At 43.3% G+C, this 23,092-nt stretch overlaps 1 protein-coding gene across 2 annotated transcripts in view; it reads right to left on the reverse strand.

The window, feature by feature from the left end:
• Window positions 1–23,092, reverse strand: part of ZNF704 (zinc finger protein 704) — a 218,875-nt gene that overhangs the window by 20,152 nt on the left and 175,631 nt on the right. For both annotated transcript variants that reach the window (XM_059994813.1, XM_059994812.1), the window contains 3 exons: window positions 11,362–11,462; window positions 3,528–3,795; window positions 1,248–1,352 (listed from right to left, as the gene is read on the reverse strand). In XM_059994813.1, coding sequence (XP_059850796.1) covers window positions 1,248–1,352; window positions 3,528–3,795; window positions 11,362–11,462 — 474 coding nt within the window. The remainder of the gene's footprint in view (window positions 1–1,247; window positions 1,353–3,527; window positions 3,796–11,361; window positions 11,463–23,092) is intronic.

Here is a 23,092-nt window from a genome sequence, read left to right on the forward strand (position 1 = left end):
AAGTCGCCAAAAGGGCTGACTGTTTACCTCTGACACCCACCTTAGGGGATCACTGTTCCTGCCAGAAACAAAACTAATACCTACATGTCTAAGCTATTCTTTTTAAATGTTGACTAACAGGGCATTCATCATATTCTTGCTTTTTGAGAACAACCAGCACTTCCACTCTTTGTGAAGGAGGCACCTTTCATAATTATTCCAGATCCATGATCCTGTTTAAAAATCCTATTCTAGGAGTATTTTCTGGAAGCCACAAATTCTCGAATTGCTGCCAGCAGGATGCTTTTTATTGTTGACTATTCCTCTAGGGAATTTAATAAATATTCATTGACAGAGCACAGCGTAATTGACTGAGCCACTTTCATTTTTATCAGCTCCACAGGAGGCCTTGGTATTTGCTGGAAACCTCTGGGAGTTGCCAGTGGTTGCAATAAGAAGCTTTTGTGAGGTCCATAGGGAGAGGGGTGGAGAGGAGAAAATAAGGTTAATGTCTATCATCATAAGCCACTTTCCTGAACCTTATCAGGAGTTATAAACCCCCTTGAGCATCAGCGGTATGGGGGTCTATGGATATTCTGTGATAAGCTATAAAAGACCCGATATCTTTTGAAATGAATAGTTAAGAATCAAGCACATTCATGCTGAGTTTTCAGACAGTAATCATTTACCATATCAAATCAATTCTTATATACTACTTAAACCCGATGGCATATTTCAGCACTCATTTATTTGCAAATTACCCCTCAGCATGGGCTATTCAGGCTTTGGAAGAAAAAACGTGATTTCAATTTCTACTATTTGAACTTGCAAAATGACATACCCACAAACAATAATTTCAAAGTCAAATCTTATAAAGTTACTCATAATGATAAATGCCATTTACGTATAGGATCTCTTTCTTTTATGTTCAGGGTCTGAGTTCAGCTATTAATTTTATAAAGCCTTTTGGAAACATACAAATACACCACCCACACAAAATATCTTGATATATTTCCAACAAGTTGTTTATCAACAGATGAAATTGTCTTTTAGTTTCTAAAATTCCAGTCAAAACACCTTTTTACAAAGAAGTTGGGCCTGTCTGGACCACGAGACACCTCGCTGAGTTTACAAATATCATTTAAAAAAAAAAAAAGAATTCTTCTGGCATTCCAACTTTCATCTTTTTCTTGCATGTTTCTACAACTTGTTCTCTAAATATACGTTTGGCTTTGACCAGATTTCTGGCTTTTTGCTTTTCTACTTACTGGAATGCCTGTGAAGGTAACTGGAGGAGACTGCCAAGAAATGCTGAAGCTGCTGCCATTGGGGGTGAACTTGGCCGATCCTGGAATGTTCACAGGGGGCGTGGCCTGTCAAATAGAAAACAGAGGAAGTTGTTATGAAAGAACATTTCACCTCAGAGTCTTAAGCTGTCATTTCCAAAGTAGGGCCTCAGAACTAATCTCAGCTATATTAATGACTAAATTATAATAGGAGGAAATTAAACACAGTCAAAGAGAGGAGCTAGAGATAAACTTTTTATCTATCTAAGCAAATGAAGGTATAAAAGGAGAAAGTTTTTGACTACTGATTTCTGAAAAGAAATTTGCTTATACATACATATACCTATTTTAGGACATCTGTGGTATACAATTCCTCACTATCAAGTTGGGGAGTCACTTTTTTATGCAGTGATGGTAGGTTGTAAATTACAACACTTTGGGAGGGTAATTTGGCAATACATATAAAAATTCTTAGCGTTCTGTATGTTAGCTATTCCACTTCTAGAATTTATCCTCAGGAAATGGATATAAGGATGTTCATTGCAGAACTATGTATTATATTTAACAAAACTGGAAACACATGTCCAATAATAGGGAAAAGGGTAGATATATCATGATATAGCCACGGAGCCATTAAAAATGATGTTGTTGAAGAATACTCATTGGCGTGGGAAAATGTTCATGGGATATTAAGTGGAAAAAACAAAGCACAGTGAAAACAGTACTACAATAGATTCCATTTTTTTAAAAAAATGAGTATACATACACACATAGAATACTTTTGAAGGACATACCAAAAATATGAACCAAGGGGCTTTCTTGTTGTTGGGACTAAGGATGGATTTTCTTTCTTTGCTTATGTTTCTAATATTTTTATGCTGAGCATTTATAATATCTGTAAACAGAAAAATCCCAATACTGTGAATATATGGTTTGGGAAGGAACTTCTAGACCCCTTAGTGTGTGTTCCAACTCTCATTATATAGATAAGCAAAATAATTTAATTAAGTTGGTTCAAGCCCACGATTTCGGACCTAAATGCAACACTGACAAACAAGAACAAAGGAATGAATAATTCTTTTGACCGCCCTTAAGAAGAGTCAGGAATGAAAGCTATTGCATCAACTAATTTAATAAGTAGCTCTATTCCATTGCTCTTGAGTTGAAGTCTACTAAATACATGGCTGAATTCTTCCTCTACAGCTTTAGTTTTTCTACTTTTATACGTACAGCTGCTAGTGACAGTGGTTTTGTAACTGGCACCACTGGAAAGTATTTTGGCAATACATAGCTGTTCATGTTATAGCCTAAGATTCAATAATTACTCTTCTGGAAATCTAAGGAAAAAATAAAGCTACTGGCACAGAGGTATCCTCTGTAGATTTACTAATGACAATTAAAAAGCTGGATAGACTAAAAAGTAGATCCCTAACAAAAGAATGATTAAAACCATTTAATGTTTTTATTTAATTGAATTCGGTTATATATTCAGTTCTATGGAAAGTGTTTATAAAACAAGGGTGGGAGAACACAATTACAAATATGTACAGGAGATTTTTCTTCTAAAAAGTTACATAAGGTGGTTGATAATTATGGGAAAATTTTCTAAAAAATCTGAGTGTATTGAAATCTTACTAAATCAACACTTAAAAGAGTTCATAATTGCTGGGGGAAAAGGCGCTTTAGCCGTGTCCTGTATTTGCAGGATTTGTCTCTAAGGTCTTATGAGACTTTGGAGTGAAGGAGAATCCCCTAGAAGGTCTGTTAAACACAGACTGCTCAGCCCCACCCCTCCTTCTGGTCCCACAGGTCTGGGGCAAACCCAAGAAATATACATTTCTAACAAGTTTCCAGGTGATGCTGACACTGTTGGTTTGGGGAACACTGACAACCACAGCTCCAGTCTGAGAGAGTGAGTTACCAATTCAGAAGGGAGTGCACTAAGTCCCAGACTGGGGTGCAGGACGAAAGTGGCATTGTGTCAGCACTTTTCAATGCTCATCTTTTCACTTATTTTATTTTTTATTTAACAGGCACTTATATCATGTGCCAGGCTCCCTTCTGAGAGTTTTACAGTATTAAGGATTTTAATTCTCATAACAGCGTCTCAGGGATCAGATCTTCAATCAGTACTGCAAAGTCCAAGGACCTACAGGGTTTCATCTGTGCGAGATTCTGGCTTTAAAAGGAGAAAAAGAGTCAGAATGCTACTGCTTTTGGTCAGGAGTAAAGTGATTACTCTCACGGTCCCTTGCCAGTCACCTGGTAAGCGTGGTCGGTGTGCACGAGGTAGAGGGTGGTGGGAGCAGAGCGGCTCAAGGGTGTCATCAATTTTGTCTCAGTTTTGGCACAAGGAGTTTCTGTTCTGCTGGAATCTGGGATGGGGAAAGTAGGAGGCGAAGCCAGGGACTGGGAGGGCGAAACCGGGGCCAGGCTGCTCAGTCCGTCTGCCACCGAGTCTGTGTTGAGCTTGATCTCAGTGTAGTAAAAGTCTTCTTCTCCATCACTGTAGTCAGACTCCCCAACACGCCTAATGCAAAAGAGAGCAGAACAATCCTACTCACCCAAGCCATTTTCTTGCCTTGAAATCTGGCACATCACATGCTGGTCCTTCTGTCTGGAATGCTTTTCCTCTGTTCTGTCTGCCTGGCAAACTCTTACCTATCCTGCAACACTCAACTGTCCACTTCCAGGGCAGCCTTCCTTAACTTCCTAAAGCAATTAACCAACCAATCAATCAATTATTCAACAACAATTCACTGAGAGTCTACTATGTCCTGGCTCTTTTTTTAGAGTCCCACTATTACAGTGAACAAAACATAAATAGACTCTGCCCTGATGGAACATACAGTCTAGGGGGAGAGGCAGACAAGAAACCCATAATGGAACACATCAAAAAGAACAAAATACGTAGGAATAAACCTACTTAAAGAGGTAAAAGACCTGTACTCAAAAAACTGTATGACACTGATGAAAGAAATTGAAGACAACACAAACAGATGGAAAAATATACCGTGTTCTTGGATTGGAAGAATTAATATTGTTAAAATGACCACACTCTCCAAGGCCATCTACAGATTCAATGTAATCCCTGTCAAAATACCAATGGTATTTTTCACTGAACTAGAACAGATAATTTTAAAATTTGTATGAAAACACAGAAGATTCCAAATAGCTAAAACAATCTTCAGAAAGAACAGAGCTGGAAGAATCATGCTCCCTGACTTCAGTATAAAGCTATAGTAATCAAAATAGTATGGCACTGGCACAAAAGCAGACACATAGATCAACGGAAAAGAATAGAGAGTCCAGAAATAGACTCACACACTTGTGGTCAATTAACCTGCGACAAAGGAGGCAAGAATATACAATGGAGAAAAGGCAGTCTCTTCCATAAGTGGTGCTGGGAAAACTGGACAGCAACATGTAAAAGAATGAAATAAGAACACTCCCTAATACCATACACAAAAATAAACTAAAAATGGATTAAAGACCTAAATGTAAGACATGACACCATAAAACTGCTAGAGGAAAACATAGGCAGAACACTCTTTGACATAAATTGTAGCAATAAGTTTTGGATATGTCTCCAAGCAAAGGAAATATAAGTAAAAAATAAAGAAATGGGACCTAATTAAACTTGAAAACTTTTGCATAGCAAAGGAATCCACTGACAAAACAAAAAGACAACCTATTGAATGGGAGAAAATATTTGCAAGTGATATGACCGATAAGGGGTTACTATCCAAAATATATAAATAGCTCATTAACTCAACATTAAAAAAAAAAACAACCCTATTAAAAAGTGGGCAGAAAATCTGAATAGACGTTTTTCCAAAGAGGACATGAAGATGGCCAACAGGCACATGAAAAGATGCTCAACATCACTAATCATCAGCGAAATGCAAATCAAAACCACAATGAGTTATCACCTTAAACCTGTCAGAATGACTATCATCAAAAAGAACAAAAATAACAAATGTTGGCGAGAATATGGAGAAAAGGGAACACTTGTACACTGTTGGTGGGAATGTAAATTGGTGTAGTCACTGTGGAAAATAGTATGGAGGTTTCTCAAAAAACTAAAAATAGAACTACCATATGACCCAGCAATTCCACTCCTGGGTATATATCTAAAAAAAAACAAAACAAAACAGTAATTCAAAAAGATACATGCACCCCAATGTTCATAGCAGCATTATGTACAACTGCTAAGATATGGAAGCAACCTAAGTGTCCATCAACAGATGAAGGATATAGAAGATGTGAGACACACACACACACACACACACACACACACACACACAATGGAATACTACTCAGGCATTAAGAAAGAATGAAGTTTTTGCTATTTGTAACAACATGAATGGACTTGGAGGGTATTACGCTAAGTGAAATAAGTCAGATTGAGAAAGACAAATACTGTATGATGTTACTTATATATGGAATCTAAAACACACAACAAACTAGTGAATATAACAAAAAAGAAGCAGACTCACAGATATAGAGAACAAACCAGTAGTTATCAGTGGGGAGAGGGGAGGGAGGAGGGGCAGTATATGGGTAGAGGATTAAGAGGTACAAACAATTATGTATAAAATAAGCTACAAGGATATATTACTGTACAATACAGGGAACATAGCCAATATTTTGTAACAACTATAAATGGAGTATAACCTTAAAAAATTGTGAATTACCAGAATGTACATCTGTAACTTATAAAATATTGTACATTGACTATAACTCATAAAAAAAGTAAACCCATAAGGAAATAGACATTTAATACATCAGGTAGTGATACATCCCAGAAAGAAAAATTAAGCAGCATTAAGAGCGTCCTTAATCAGCTTAAATGACGGGGGCATTATTTTAAATAGTGTGTTCAGAGGAAGACTCTCCGAGGAGGTAATATTTGAGCAGACGTCTATATGAGGTGAGGGAGAAACCCATGTGGGAACCATGTGGGAAGAATGCAGAGTCCTGGGGTGGGCCGTCCTGGCACTTTCCAAGAAGGGCAGAGAGGCAGGTGGCTGGTGTTCGGGGCACCAGGCAGAGAGTAAGGAGAGAAGCGTGGCAAGGAAGGCAGAGGCAAGATCGCACAGGGCCTTGTAGCCCTGGGGAAAGACGGGATTTTGTCCTGAATGTGATGGAAGCTTCCAGGGATTTTGAGGACTCTGAGTTACTTTTTATTATTTTTTTATTTTTTAAAATTGAAGTATAGTTAATTCACAATGTTGTGTTAGTTTCAGGTGTACAGCAAAGTAATTACATACATATATTTTTATTTTATATATATATATATATATATATATAAAGCATATATATATTCTTTTTCAGACTCTTTTCCATTATAGGTTATTACAAGAGATTGAGTATAGCTCCCTGTGCTATACAGTAAGTCCTTGTTGTTTATCTGTTTTATATACAGTACTGTGTATTTGTTAATCCTAAGCTCCTAATTTATCTCTCCCCAGTTCACCCCCTCTCATGCTATGCCCTGTGGTAGCCATAAGTTTGTTTTCTAATGCCATCTAATGCCATTTGTAGCAACATGGATGGACCTACAGATTTTCATATTAAGTGAAGTAAGATAGACAAAGACAAATATCATATGCTACCACTTATATATGGAATCTAAAAAAATGATACCAATGAACTTATTTACAAAACAGAAATAGACTCATAAGTTACTTTTTTTTTTTTTTTTTTTTTTGCGGTACGCGGTCCTCTCACTGTTGTGGCCTCTCCCGTTGCGGAGCACAGTCTCTGGACGCGCAGGCTCAGCGGCCATGGCTCACGGGCCCAGCCGCTCCGCGGCATGTGGGATCCTCCCGAACCGGGGCACGAACCCGTGTCCCCTGCATCGGCAGGCGGACTCTCAACCACTGTGCCACCAGGGAAGCCCTCATAAGTTACTTTTTAAAAGGATCACTCTGGCAATTGTCTGGAGAGAGAATAGAGGAGAGGAGGGCAAGAGGGGTGGGAGGCCAGCAAGCAGACTGTGGAGCAGTTGACAGTGGCCGGGCGAGAGGTGGGAGGCGGAAGTGACCTGAGCTCTCAAATCGGGGAAGTATTTTGCACGTTAGGTGTTAGGACTTAATTCCGAACTGTTAGATCCTCTGAGCTCCCTGTGAGGTGCGTTCAGTTTATTTAATTCACTTTATGTAATGACATTTCTGCAATTTTTTTTAAAACCCCTGTCGCCTCCCTAAGACTGATTCTCTAGGGCTATGTCTTGTTCATCTTTGTGTCACACTACACATATCAGCGCATCTGGCCTACAGTAGGTGCCTATTAAATGTTGAATGAATGAACGAAGGAAGCTGATGTTATAGCACAGTGATTCCCAGCATGAATTCTGGAGTCGGATCTCCTGGGTTCAAATCCTGACAGCTTCTAGCTGTGTGTGTGATTTTGGCAGCCTGCACCCTTATATAAAATGACATACCGGTCCGGGAGGATCCCACATGCCGCAGAGCGGCTGGGCCCATGAGCCATGGCCGCTGAGCCTGCGCGTCCGGAGCCTGTGCTCCGCAACGGGAGAGGCCGCAATAGTGAGAGGCCCGCATACAGCAAACAAACAAACAAACAAACAACAACAAAAAAAATGACACAGCTGGCCCACCATATCTGTGGGTTCCGCAGCTGCAGGTATGGAGGCCTACTGCATACGTGCTTAGAAGTGTACCGCACACATAATAAGCACTGAGTGCGTATTAAATAAAAATAAGGCTGATGTTAAAAGGCCTCAATGTTGTGACTTCTCTGGTGGCACAGTGGTTAAGAATCCGCCTGCCAACGCAGGGGATGCAGGTTCAGTCCCTGGTCCGGGAAGGTCCCACAGGCCGTGGAGCAACTAAGCCCGTGAGCCACAACTACTGAGCCTGCGTGCCACAGCTACTGGAGACCGCGTGCCTACAGCCCGTGCTCTGTAACAAGAGAAGCCACCGCAATGAGAAGCCTGCGCACCGCAATGAAGAGCAGCCCCCGCTCGCTGCAACTAGAGAAAGACCACAGGCAGCAACGAAGACCCAAGGCAGCCAAAAATTAATAAATAAATTTATATGTATAAAAAAAAGCCTCAATGTTTACTATCACCAGGAAAAATATCTTCTAGTACTTCCGCAGTTTTTCTCCCTGAGACATGGAAAATTGTACTTTTCCACAGAAAGCTTTGCATAAAATAACTGTCGAGTAAATAATAACATTCATTGGATTTATGAATTTCTAGGGAAATGGTGCACATCTGGCCACTTGGTTTTATGGGATAGCCTCTGCACATCTCCCTTCCCTGGGGCATCCCCAAATTTCATGACCACATCCAGCAGGCGCAGGACACTGACTCGGAATAAACTTTTTTCCCACTTACAATCCCTGTATAGAACTTAAAACACAAGTCTCCCCTTCTCCTCGGCCTTTCGGTGTAGCCACATCGGGGGCTTCTCCCAGCCTCGTTCCGTTTCCCCTGAGGTCTCAGGCGGAGGCGTCTAGGGAGGTGTCTGCACTGTACCAGGTCAGGCTGGGCTTGGCTTTCCTACAAGCAGAGCACGGAAGACCCCAGAGAGTGGGCTGAAGAATGTGCGCCTGTTCTATTCCTGTCCCCACTTCCTCTCCAGTAAAGGGCAGGCCGAGTTGCTACTGGCTGCCTGAGTGCCACTAATAGACACACAGGCCTGGGGGAAACTGTGTGTCCTACACGGGGATAAATCAGGCTCAGCCCCTGGTGTATAAGAGTGGGGTGAGACTTAAGAGAAAAACAGTGTACTTTTTATACTGACATGGTGTGCACTGCAGCTACATCAGATGCAAGACACATATTTGGGGGTCTGGAATGCCCCCTTCTTCCCCTAGGTCCCACAGCCAACACTCATTAAAAATGCCCCATCCTCCTACAGTCACATCATGGAGGACATGGGTTAAGGCAAAGGCGGTCCCCTTCCGAACCCTACCCGGGTCCATGAGAGCTTCACATACAGACAGAGCAGCCTTGGAGTCCTGCTAACGCAGGCCCATTCCTGGGCGATGGCTGGCAGGGATGTGAATCCTAATTCACCAAGGCGATGTGAAGCACACAGAGTAAAAAGGGAATCCCAGGGCAGTGAATACAGCAGCTGCACGCTGAATTTCACCCACCACGAGAGCACCCCAGAAGCTCAAAGGAAAATCCTGTGATGCCGTTTTTAGTCTATAGATACATATATGTGGCATGTGTTTCTGTGTAGTGCTGAATAGGATTCGAATCATTGGGCAGAGGGACCTTAAAACAAATACCCCAAGTCCTGATTATAGCTTCCAGATTATAGCTAAACCTTTAAAGAACTCTGAGCTATTTACTCTGTGAGCTGTGCTGACAGTGAGGTTTGAGGGGAGAAGCTGCAGGATCTCCTTCTCCGAAGCCTTTAGGAATAGGAGAGCATTCTGCCGCGCAGTGTTTCAGTGTGGTGTTTCCTGGAGGATGAAGTGGACCCTCAGGCTAGCGGAGCAGACTCCCTGCTTTGCTGGGCCACACCCACGGCGCTTGGTGACTTTCCACGTGCTGTGCCCTGGAAGGGTCTGGCTGTGTCTCCAGCATCCCAAGCCTACAGGTTAGGGAGATAGATCTCTGCTTCTCTCCAGTCACTGAAGGGGCCGAGCCACACCAATCAGCAAAATCACCTTAGAACCAGTTCTTGTTTTCTTTTTCTACCACTTTTTTTTTTTTGCGGTACGCGGGCCTCTCACTGTTGTGGCCTCTCCCGCTGTGGAGCACAGGCTCCGGACGCGCAGGCTCAGGGCCATGGCTCACGGGCCCAGCCGCTTCGCGGCATGTGGGATCTTCCCAGACCGGGACACGAACCCGTGTCCCCTGCATCGGCAGGCGGACTCTCAACCACTGCGCCACCAGGGAAGCCCTCTACCACTTTTTTTAATGGATGATGCATTCCCTAAATTTATCCCTTGCTGGGCAAAGTGACTGTCGTGTTGATTTCTCAACACTCATCTTTTTGAAAGGGCTCCTCTGTGTCCAAGCATTTTGGGGGCTGGTTATGTATTTGGATTTGCCTTATGCACACTGGTTATGACTTACAGCTTCTCAAGGTCTCTTCTCAGTCCCAGATTCCTGGACAAGAAAAACCCAGAGACTAGAGCACAAGGCAACTGAACTACCATTGCCCCTCTGGAGTGGCCCCCTAATCCCTGTTGCTAGAAACTTAGTTTCATCTTTCCTTAGAATGGTTTCTGTGTAACACAAGGAAGTGTCAGTTGTACAAATAAAGGACTTATTTGGGCAACAGAAAATGATAGAGCAGGTCATCAGGCATCATAAGAATAGCAACAGCAGCACTGATTGTCACTGTGGTTCTTAAACCCTTTTCAGGTTATACCTGCCTTTGAGGCTCAAAGTCACGAATACACTCCACTGGGAAAAAAGTGCACATCTAACTTTACAGACAATTTCAGGGGGTTCAAGGACCCCTTACCCTACCCTACCCTACCCTACCCTAGTGGTCCATCTTTTACAAATTATTCTAACATACATTTTAGTTTTGACCCTCACACATGCCGCTGCAGGGCTGATATAATTAGCCTTATTTTCAGAAGGACCTGAGGCTCCAATCAGTGACGTGTTTAATGTCACTTAGTGCAGCGGTCCCCAGCCTTTTCGGCACCAGGGACCAAAGTTTCTGGAAGACAATTTTTCCACAGAGCGGGTGGTGGAGGAGGATGGTCCAGGCAGTAATGCGAGCAATGGGGAGCGGCTGTAAATGCAGGTGAAGCTTCGCTCACTTGCCCGCCGCTCACCTCCTGCTGTGCGGCCCAGTTCCTAACAGGCCACGGACGGGTACCGATCCTCGGTCCTGGGATTGGGGACCCCTGACTTAGTGAGTATATTAGGGAGGCTTTACAAATGTGAGTCACCTTCTTTCCACTTGCCATACTGGCCTATGTTATCTGCAGTGGGCATCTCCATGGTGATTAGGAAGATCCAGCTGGCTGAGTCCCTAGTCCTGTGTTCAGAATTTTTAAGGCACAGTGTGGTGTGTAAATCTGAGTGCAAGTGACCTGGATCGAACTGATGGAGACACGCCAAGCTCTGAAGGGAGGGCTGCCTTACCCAAGATGAATGGTCCGGATGTGCTTCTGCATACCCACTGCAGTGCTCAGAACCTTCCCACAGTTTTTCCAGAGGCATTTGAACATCACCTTCATGGAGTTCTATACATGGGAGAGAAAGTTACATTAAAATGAAAACTAACCCAACAATTTTAATTTTTTCCCTCATTAGAAAAGGAGCGGCGTCCCATTCTCTTGACTATAACTCAGCACACCATTCTAGGAAACCCCCTGGCTGGGGAGGATCTTGGTGACCTCAGAGATTTTCTTGCATCCTTCATGAATACTGAGCCCTGCTGGAACATTTAGTTCACTTTCATTGAGGTGGTCACAGTGTCATTTAGGCATCAATGACAGTGTCTAACGTTCACTGAGCACTTACCACGTGCCAGGTGCTAGTCTAAGAATTTATCTCACTTAATCCTAAAAGATGGATGCTATTATTATCACCATTTTACAGATTCATGGAAAGCTTTCAGGAAAACTTGCCCTGGCTATGAGCCAGCTTCCAGCAAAGCTGGGATATGAAGTTTGGGAGTCTGGTTCCAGGAACCACTCTCTCCACCAGGATACGGTTCCATCTTCTCTTACAAGGATCTCAGAAGTTTTCCAAAACAGTCCAGCACAGGGATTGAGAGCACCAATTCTGGACTGCCTTTCTCAAGTCCTGGTTTCCTTATTTATCAAGTAGGAACAATAGTACCTGTCTCATAAGGTTATTATGAGGATTAAATGAGGTCATGAAAGTGAATCATTTAGCGCAATACTGACGGGAGTAATTATTCAACCAATGGCAGCTATTATGGTCTTATTATGATTATACTTCCCGGAGTGAATTTGACAGGGAGTGAGTTTTCTCCAGGGAGGGTGCTTGTCGTTGGACTGCTGTCTCTTTGCTACTTGTTTCCATGGGCACGGTGACAATCACTTCCATGTACTCACCAAGCCCCATCCCGTTTTTGCCTGGGAACAGACTAGACTTCACTTCCCAGCCTCCCTTGCAGTTAGGTGGGGTCAGGGCCAGGGGAACATGGGCAGAAGTGACACACATTCCTTCTAAGCCTCGTCCCTAAACTACTTCTCAATGTCACCCAAGCCCCCTCTGCTGACTAGAGGTAGGGGATACCCAAGGACTTAGGGGACAGTAGAACCACTAGATCAGAGATTTTTAAATTTTCAATATTTTTAAAATTGAAGTATAGTTGATTTACAATGTCGTGTTTATTTCTGCTGTATAACAAAGTGATTCAGTTTTATACACACACACACACACACACACACACACACACACACACACACACATTCTTTTTCTAAATATTCTTTTCCATTATGGTTTATCATAGGATATTGAATATAGTTCCCTGTGCTATATAGTCAGACCTTGTTGTTTAGATCAGGGATTTTTAATCTTTTGTTTGCCATGAACCCTTCTGGCAGTCTGTTAAATTCCATGGCCCCCTTCTTGAATAATGTTTTTTAATGTTTAAAATAAAATACATAGGATTACGAAAAACTGCAAGAGTACTGAAACAGCTATCAAAATATTTAAAAATTTTGTGAAATGGTAATATATGTACTCTTTAACCCATTAAATAACAAGATCTTTAAGTGAGTCTAGTAACTACCATAATTTCTAAGTAGTGTTAAGCATAAATGATATTTCATGATATCTGCTAAAATTGAAAGGTGATTTGAAAATATCCATGATTTCTATTGATACTAAAGTCACAGGTGGCATTAACTTTGTTGTGGTTTGATGTCTTCGATCATAATTGCAGGAAATGCTATATTATAGTTAAAAGATTCATGACAATAAAGATATACTTCTTCTCCCATCCAAGTTCACAGACTCCCTGAATTCTGTCCACCCCCTTTCCGGGACCTGTGGACTCCAGGTTAAGAACCTCTGTACCAGGAGGAAGGAGCCTGGGTCCCTGGAGGATTGTGTGGGGCAGAGACACCCCTTCACCACCCCCGCTGACCTGACTGGATTGTGACACGAGAAGTCCTTTACGGGGTTAAGCCACTGACGTTTGGGAATGGGTTATTTCAACCGTAAGCCTACCCTGACCAATCAACATAGTAGTCATAACACCTTCCTTGAACTGACAACGGAACTGATGTAGCTTTGTTTACAAGTCTAGTAGGATTTCTGCCCTCAAGCCCTGTTCTAGAAAGCAATCATTTACACATTTAGAGGATGATTCATCAGCTATTATGATGGGATTAATATCCTGATCCAGCCAGCCACCCACCCGCACCCAAGTCTTTCTCTAGGTTTCTCAGTTGAAACAAGGTACCTGGCAACTTCCCGGAGTGAGGATACCCTGTGTGTTGGGAATGGTCACTTACAGCGTGGCAAGTGGAGGACAGAGCGTGGTGGCACATGGCCACAGTCTGCTGGGAAAGATTAGTGACAGCAGAAGGAGCCCATGCTTCCTGTGGGCTTCATGAGCCCAGTGGCCTAGGGGTCCCAGGGGCTCTGGCCAGGTGGCCGGCATTCCTGACACAGCAACCTAGCCATTCCCACTGTAGCTCCCGGGCATCTCAGACAGCCTGCCTGTGCTCCCCGCTGCGATGGGCAGTACTGAGCCCTAGGAGCTGCAGCAGCAAAGAGAGGGAGCAGAAGGTGAGAGAGGGATATGAGGGGAGCTGAGAAGCAGAGACAGAATTAGACTTTAAAGTACATGATCCTGATGCGTCGGTGTTTATTCTAAGGAGACAGTTCACAGATTTCAGGCTCCCTGATCTCCTTGAGCCACTGATCCAAACGCCTGAGATGTAAGATAAACCAAAGGGGGAGAGTTTAAATCTTGCCCTGCCCCCCACCCCAACCCCAAGGTTCACAAAAAAGAATTCTGCTTGGTGTTTTTTATTCAAAGCATATGACAACTTGACAGTATGAATGAACAAATCCTCACCCTAGGAATGCTTTCTGCCCGTTTTTCAAACAATGAAGCTATACTATTAAAAATTATCCTCCACTTAAGGGAATTAATGACTCGAACCAAAATTACAGGTATCTGAGAGTCCAAATATCCTTCTGGAAGTGAAGTCATGATAGATGAAAACACTTTCTGATTCATTCCAAGCCTTTTTGCTGATGGTAGTCCTTTATTCATTAAACCAGGTAGCTATTTAGCAAGGAATAGTCCAGTGGCTGGTGACAGAAAGAAATCTAAGAAGCTGTGCGCCAGGAACTTAGATCCTAGTGGGAGAGACAGAGAAATGATAATAAATGACGATGGTTTCAGGTATGGTAAGGTCACTGGAAATGGGGGTGGGCTGCGTTAGGTCAGACAAAGCCTCTAGAAAGTGACTTCTGAGCTGGGACCTGAAGGTTGGAGAAGAAGCAAGTCATGCTATGAGCTAGAGTTTTCCAGGCAGAGGGAAGAGTTAATGCAAAGGTGTGAAGATGGGGCAGAGCTTGACATATTGTAGGGCTAGAAAGGACAGTGAATTTAGAGGGAAAGGAGAGAGGCTGTGACCTGTTTGAAATAATGTGGAGAGACAAGGAGGGCCAGATCATGCAGGGTCTTGCAGGAGAAGGTAAGGAATTCGGATTTTATTCTGAAATAAAGAAGCTACTGAAGGGGTTTAAGGAGGGGAACGACATTATATGATTTAGGCTTTAAGAAAACATCACTCTCTTCTGGGAAGAGAACATTAAGGTCCCCAGTGTGATGCTCCCACAGGTCAGAGAAGAGGGCGGCTGAAGGAGGTTTAGGCAGTGAGAATGGAGAAAAGTAGACACATTCAAGATCCATTCTGGTGCTCTGTAATGGCCCCTATACGGGAAAAGAATCTAAAAAAGAGTGGATATATGTATATGTATAACTGATTCACCTTGCTGTACACCTGAAACTGACACAACATTGTAAATCAACTCTCCTCCAATAAAAATAAAAAAAAAAAGATCAATTTTTGAGGCAGATCACACAGTACTTGCTGTTGGGCTGAGCGTGAGGAATGTTAAAAGGGGTGGTGTTAAGGATGACTTCTACAACTTTGTGAGTCGTGGTTCTGTTTGGGATATGCTAATTTTGAGATACCTGTTATTGATCAAGAGGAGGTGGCAAGTAGGACCGTGGATCTATGAGCCTGGAACTGAGGGGCAGTCAGGGCGAGAGATGTACATTTGGAGTCAGGAGCTGAAGGATTTCTTAAAACAGACCTGGATGAGACCCTCTAGGGAAAAAAATGCAGCTAGAGATGATGAGAAGGCCCAGGATCCAATATTTCATGTAGGAGATGAAAGGGCAGCCAGAGAGAGAGAGGGTGGGGAAAGTGGTAGTAATCCAGACAGTGTAGTATTACCAGCACAAACAGAAGAAAGTGGTGTAAGAAGGGATATGTGACTTATCCAGTATCACTTGATGATTCCTACCAATTAGTCAGTTAGATAAAGTCTTTGGAAATGAATATAATAGTATTACACAACATATAGAACCAAATTCATTCTACATCTTCGGAATTTTGTAAAGGGTCACACTGCTGATCGTTTTAGGAACTGACAATCACAGTGGTATTTTTGTGCCATAACAAGTATTATGTGTAACATTCTGTTCCTAGTCTTTGCAATAATCCGTCAAGCATTTGCTTCTTGAATTGATTACTAAAGCTTGGTACTGATTATAGAAAAATAAATGTCATTGGTATAACTCCTTTCCTTAGTTAGGAGGAAATAGCTGGTATAGAGGTATTGAATTCCCAAAATACGATGAAGCTGGGCCAACATCCTCTCTAAATCCCTTGGAATTTGGAGACCTACCAATTGCAAGTGTTTGTGTGTCATCTCCTCAATTACGCCCACACTTTTTTGGGCCCCTGCTAAGGGCTCCAAAGAAATCTGTTGCCCAAAGAAAAGTAGGTAATGGAAATGAAGAAAAATGATCAACTTTGCTTCCTCCCTGCTTTTCTCCTTTGCCCGTGGGGCACCACACCATCCCTTCTGATTCCTTCTAGCCCTATCGACACCTTTATAAAGAACCTCTTCATTAACCTCTTCTCAATCACCCCACTTGAGAACACCACCAGCTGCCCCCAGGACCTTGATTGAAATGGGGAAAAAGTAGGTTATAAAAGAATATAAACAACATTATATATTTGGGAGGGTACGTAATACAAATAATTACGTGGTAGAAATTGCATGGTAGAAATATTGGGGAAGGGTATCTTATTTTGACATTAATTTGCAAACATAAAAATGACCCTATTTTAAATTTAAAATGAAAGTCACCCTGTAACACTTGCTTGATTCATTTTTGGAGAATGAAAGTATACTAGCATGAGCACCTTGACTTTAATGAAATCAAGTGACTTCTCTCTACCTAGGTGAAGAATGCTCTGGGTGGAACCAGAGGCCCCTTAAACGGTGCTTAAGTACTTTTCAAAGTCCCCTGACTACATCCAATGGAGACAAATCCTTTGTCTACAGACTACTCACTGTTATGCTAAAGGAAAGCCAGCCATGGGAGGAGGAGAACAGGGAGAAAATAGCTAAATAAACACCCAGAGTGCCACATGGATCCAAGCTTGCCCAAAGAGCCAAACCAAGCAAAGCTGCCGGGGGAGCTGCAGCCTCCAAGTCTGAACGTGCCCCTCTGTGCTTCAGTCCTGGCTTCTCCTCTCAGCTCGAACAGACGTTCACAAAGCTGGGATGTCCGAGGGAGAGAGAGGTCACTGTCGGTTGGGAAGCACAGCGTGCTAGGGTCCTCCACACATCTGCCTGATTAAGCTGAGGTTCCTGGCAGTTTACAAGCAGACTCGCGGAATCTCACACATGCCCAATGCGATATTCACAGCATCACCCGGAAAGCTCTTTAGAACCACCCAACTTTGGCCTCGTGGGCTACGATGGTTGGAAAGAACTTCCTGGGGACTCATCACTTTTGCAGCAGCTTCCAGAATGTCTCTCATACCGACTGCTTTGGGGCTCTAGGTTTCCTTCTTTGGCCAAGAAAGATCTTTGACCAAGGCTTCCTTCTTCATCTTCTCTCTGCTTCCCTTTCCATGGCAAACATCCATGCTGGTTTTGAATTATTTCATACTCAGGGTACGTGGAGTAGTTTCTATTTTCCTGATAGAACCCAGACTGGTACACAGGACTGACAAGATGACTGCTGAAGGTCACCTTCAGTTCCAAGGGTGCAAACACAGCTGGATTTTGGAGTGTTATATGACACGTCCAGGGATAAGTTCAATTATAGCTATATTCCAGGAGGTACATAAGCATGGCTTTGAGCATCACATGACCAGTTTACCAGACAGCTGCCTGGAGTTAACGTCAAGTTGCCTTTTCTAAGGCAACTGAGAAGATCCTGATGTGTTTTGTTTTTTTTTTTCCGTACACGGGCCTCTCACTGTTGTGGCCTCTCCCGTTGCGGAGCACAGTCCCCGGACGCACAGGCTCAGCGGCCATGGCTCACGGGCCCAACCGCTCCACGGCATGTGGGATCTTCCCGGACCGGGGCACGAACCCGTGTCCCCTGCATCGGCAGGCGGACTCTCAACCACTGCGCCACCAGGGAAGCCCCTGATGTATGTTTTATTTGGCAGTTGGGGTGTGTGTGTGTGTGTGTGTGTGTGTGTGTGTGTGTGTGTGTGTGTGTGTGTGTGTGTGTGTGTGTGTGTGTTGGGATGGGCGAGGGGTGGACACTCATGCATCCAGGCTTCCCAGAGAGAAGAGGGTCCAATTATTCTGCACAGGTGAGTGTGCTGCCTCACACATGCTTCCTCAGCCTGACTTATGGGAAGCCACGCCCCTGGCAGAGGCTGCAACGGCTCTTTCAGAACCAACACCTCTACTCAGACCTTCAGCAGGTTCCAAAGGCTGATAAATGCTGTCCTAAAAAAATCAGTAACTGTTAGAAGTTGTAGGGATTCCAATTCTTTTCTTTACTGGGAGAGCAGCCTTATACATGTCACCTCACCACCTTGGGACTTTCTTTATTCGTAAAACAAGAGGACTGAACAAGATTAGTGATTTTGGATCTGTGAGGTGTGTGGGTAAATTCCAATGTGTACCAAGCAGGGATCAAACATCTCTCACCTGTATGTGCCATTTATAGATTCTGTGGTAATAAAATTTAAAAATAACAAAAAGAGTTTTGTAAATGGAATAATAACAGAATGTATCCCCTTGTATCTGGCTTCTATACCTTAGCTTAATTTTTTTTGAGATTCACCCACTGCTCCTTATGTCAGTCATTAGTTGCCTTTTATCGTGGTGTAGTATTCCATTTTATAACATACCACAGGTTTCCAGTTTGGGGTGGCAATGAATAAAACTGCTATGAAATTTGTCTACACGTGTTTTTGTGGACATCCTTTCTTATCTCTTAGGTAAATATCTAAGAGTGGAATTACTGGGTCATATGGTGAATATATATTTACCTTTTTAAAAATTTTTTTAATTTTTATGTATTTATTTTTATATTTACCTTTATAAGAAAGTGCCAGACTGCTTTACAAAGTGGTTGTACCATTTTACATTCTCAAGAGCAATGAATGAGGGTTCCTGTTGCCAACATCTGGTATTCTGTACACCAAAAAGTGCACACCGTATGATTCCATTTTCAACAGGCAAAATTAATCTCTAGTGACAGAAGTCAGGGCAGTGGCTGCCTGTCTGGGGTGGGGGGTGGCATCTGACTGCAGAGGACACAAGGATTGCTGGCCTGGATCACAGTGGTGGTTACTCAGGTGGAGACATTAGTCAAAACTCACTGAACTATATACATTTAAAGCGAGTTCATTTTATCACGTGGAAATGATACCTAAATATAGAGTAGATTTAAAACGATTTCTAAAACCACATCAAAAGTATTCCTGAATTAATAGAAATCCCTAGTCATTATATATTTTCTCGATCAGTGATTTCTAAAAGTGCATCTCACCTTTGGGGACATCTGTACATTTCCAGACATGATCAAGCGGTCCTGTAACTTGGAAAGGTTGAGCCTGGGCTCGATGATTTCTGAAGTCCTTCGAGCTCCTGGACCACACACTGCCCGGCAGACTATTCTAAGATGCTGTCATTAAATTGCCTAGATCTCTCTTCTTTACCCTGATCCTCCCTGAGGTTAATCAGCTCCTGGGCTCTGGCTGGCAATGCTGTGTCATCACCGTGAAACCCCGTACAGTGGGACCCTGAGCTGCTTTTCTTAGCACCACCCTCCCCAGCAGTTCTAACAGACGGGTCTATTTCTGGAGCAGCAGTTCTTCTCACAGAAGGCACCTCTCTACTCAAAATTAGTGGGTTAGGAATTAAGTCCGTGCAGAGACTGGCAACAGGTGTATTCGTGAAGGCCTTGAGGGTCTGTTTTCTTTCCGGAGCAATCATTCACAATTTAAAGTGATTCGCTGCTCTCTGATTCTGAAAGACGGAACACGTAGAATGGAGCAAATGATTAATTCTACTGTTTACTGTTTACTACTGTACAACTATGACCGAAGCAGCTTATGTGAAATGAGCTGTTTTTTCTCTGACTCGAGATTCTCTCCAGTCCACAGGTAAAGTGGTTCATGGTCAAGACACCTGTGAAATAAATGAAAATGACAAAGGCTGGAATGTTGTGATGGCTTTTGATTTATGCTGATGTTCTGAAATGCAGGGTCCTGAGTCAGATTTCCTCACAGGGCCCTGATTTCTGCCACTGTCATTGCTTCCTTCGCCCCTCACCTGACGTCGTCTGGCCTCTTCCATTAACCCTAAATAAGCCCAAGGTGGCTGAGATGGCCGAAGGGCTGCAGCGGCCCTGACCTGGTCAGGATGGGTCAGGATGGAGGACGGAGGCAGGCAGCCTTCTCTCTCCACACCCACAGTTCTCAAATTCCATTCGGTCTGTTGTCAAACGGGTAAAAAGGAAAGCAAAATATTAGCAGCCGGCATTTACTGCTCACACAGTCCTCACAACAACATGATCAATATGGTGCTATCATTCTCCATATTGTACAGATGAGGAAACTGAGGCTTAGAGAGGTCAAGGGATTTGCTAAGGTCACACGAGTACGGCAGCTGGGGTGCTAATTCCAGAGCCCGAACTGTTTTATCCTGTTTAGCAGTGGACAAATCCAAAATCTGACTGAATTAGGAATCTGACATGGAAAGAAGCACGTTAGTAATTAGCTATCAGCCCCTCTTGATTTTTCCAGAGGTCGTCAGGAATTGATGGTTAACTCTTGGCCTTCCAGAGAATTGTTTCCTCCCAGACGCCTGGAGCGGCTGTATTTAGGGCCATTGCACCACCTTGTGGTCATGATGGGAACTGCACCTTCCCCGTAGTCCCAGAATCCTGGCTCATACTACCAGGCTTTTCTCCGAGCAGCCTCGAAGTACTGTCAGTCTGAAATTCCAGAGGAAAAATTCTTCTAGAACGGGGCTTGATGCAGTTGACTGGCTGATCTCCAGAGCCGGGAGAAAGAAGCCTTTCATTTCCCCTCCTCGCACCCCACGCACCTTGGCTGAAGGGCCTGTTAAGAGCGATGGGCGCTTCCTGCGGGAAGTCGCGCCCCCCACCAGACAGCCTGGAGTGCCTCTCTCTGTCTTCAATTTCTTTGCGAACCCTTTGCACCCCGCTCCCGCCCTGCCATGTAATGTTGGCTGTAGCTGGGTCTGTTTTCTTTCCATGTTGTTTTCTTCTGGGCGGCAGAGGGAAATGTGGATTCCTTCAATTAATTTGCCTCCAGAGTCATCTTTGCTCTTTCAGCGAAACTGATCTTATTTCTAACACATTTAAGATACAGGATTTGGGGCAAATCACATAACCTCAGCGAGACTCTTCTGCACAATAGGGATATGACTAGGCCAAGGATTTTTGTGATGATTAAATGACATGCTGCGCTTAAAAGCATTTTGTAAACTGTAACAAAATATGCAAATGTAGTTATTGTCAGCAATTGGTGCTTGCTTACTACTGAGAGTAGGAGATAACGCCTTGTCTAGGCAACGGGTCTCTCTTCCTCTTTACACAAGTGGAACACGGATCACATAAGAGGTGACAGTGAGGAAAAGCGATAAGGAGTTTCTATAATGTGGAGGAAGATGAGGGTCATTGCTTCATAATCAGTATAGGGTATGCCTCCTCCCCCTTTGTTCTGGGGTCCTAAAATGTCCATTACAAAGTTGCTACATTCCTTCCAGTACATGGGGTTTTAGGGCTTGTAAGCCCTTTCTACTTATGGTTGGTCACACTTAATCTTCGTGATTGTCTTGAGAGAGGTTTGATAATGCCTGTTTGACAGATTAAGAAGCTGATGATGAGAGGGATGAAGTGTTTTCCTTAAGTTCTCAGGGTAGCAAAGTTGAGTTGAGAATGTGGATCTTTGGATTTCCGATCAGGGCTCCTTCATTTACCACTTATATGTTCCCTCTTTTTTTTTTTTTTTTTTTTTTTGCGGTACGCGGGCCTCTCACTGTTGTGGCCTCTCCCGTTGCGGAGCACAGGCTCCGGACACGCAGGCTCAGCGGCCATGGCTCACGGGCCCAGCCGCTCCGCGGCATGTGGGATCTTCCCGGACGGGGGCACGAACCCGCGTCCCCTGCATCGGCAGGCGGACTCTCAACCACTGCGCCACCAGGGAAGCCCTAGGTTCCCTCTTTATAATAAGGAACAGGGGCTTCCAAACTTTTTTGACCAGGAGCCACAGTAAGAGATACATTTTGTACAGTAGACATGTAAGTGTACAACTGAACCAAAGCGTCAAGAAACAGTACTTATCCTGATTATGTACGTTGCACCCTATTCTGTCCTATTCATTAAAGATGTGCTGTTCACGGCTCATTAAACCGATTCACAACCCACTAGTGGATCGAGACCTGCAGTTTGGAAAATACTGATCTAGAAGGTTCTCAAACAATCCCCACAGGATACGTGACCATCACAACTGCCCATGGTCTCAAATGGATATTATGAATCTGAGGGAATGAAGAGGAAAATAAAATGAATTCAGAAAGTTTCACCAACTAGAACATATTGCCTAATGGATTACACAATTAACTCTCAGAAATCTTGTGAAATATAATTTTTAAAACTCTAAAATAGCTGCATTACAGTTACTGTGTTTCTACCACATCGTGAGCACAGCATTTATCACTCATAATTATTATTGCCTCTTTACACATTAGTGTCCACCCACCCAACTTTCAACCTTGAAGGAAGGGGCTACGCCTTAATCTCAGGGCATTGAGCACTGTGCTTGCTGGGTGCTCAATAAATATTGGTTCACTTAACACATTAAAAAAAATGAATTGCAACCATCCCACTTTCCTGTTACGCTCACTATTCAAAGTACCATTAAGTTCAAAAGGCAACGACTAAAGTGGCAGGGGGGCGGGTGTGATGAATTGGGCGATTGGGATTGACATGTATACACTGCTGTGTATAAAACTGATGACTAATAAGAACCTGCTGTATATATATATATTAAAAAAAGGAAACGGCTTGGTCTATGTAAAATCCTCTCGTTAAAAATTAGAGTCTATTAGCTTCATCCTGTTGGTATTACGGGGTGGGGGTGGGGGGCGGAAATCCAGAGGGAGAAGTCGTAAAGAAAGGAGGAACTTGGTTTTCACTCGTTCATGTATCCCTGCTATCCCGACTCCTGCAGAGTGGGTCTGTGCCCTTCAAATAAATGCCACTAGGTAATGATTTTTTTTTTTTTGTCTTTTCCCTTGGTGACTTGACTATCCCCTAATTGAGTTGAAGCCTACAGACCTTAAATACGAGTCT

This window comes from Delphinus delphis, chromosome 17 (genome assembly GCF_949987515.2).
Source record: "Delphinus delphis chromosome 17, mDelDel1.2, whole genome shotgun sequence".
In the NCBI taxonomy this organism is placed as follows: Eukaryota; Metazoa; Chordata; class Mammalia; order Artiodactyla; family Delphinidae; genus Delphinus; species Delphinus delphis.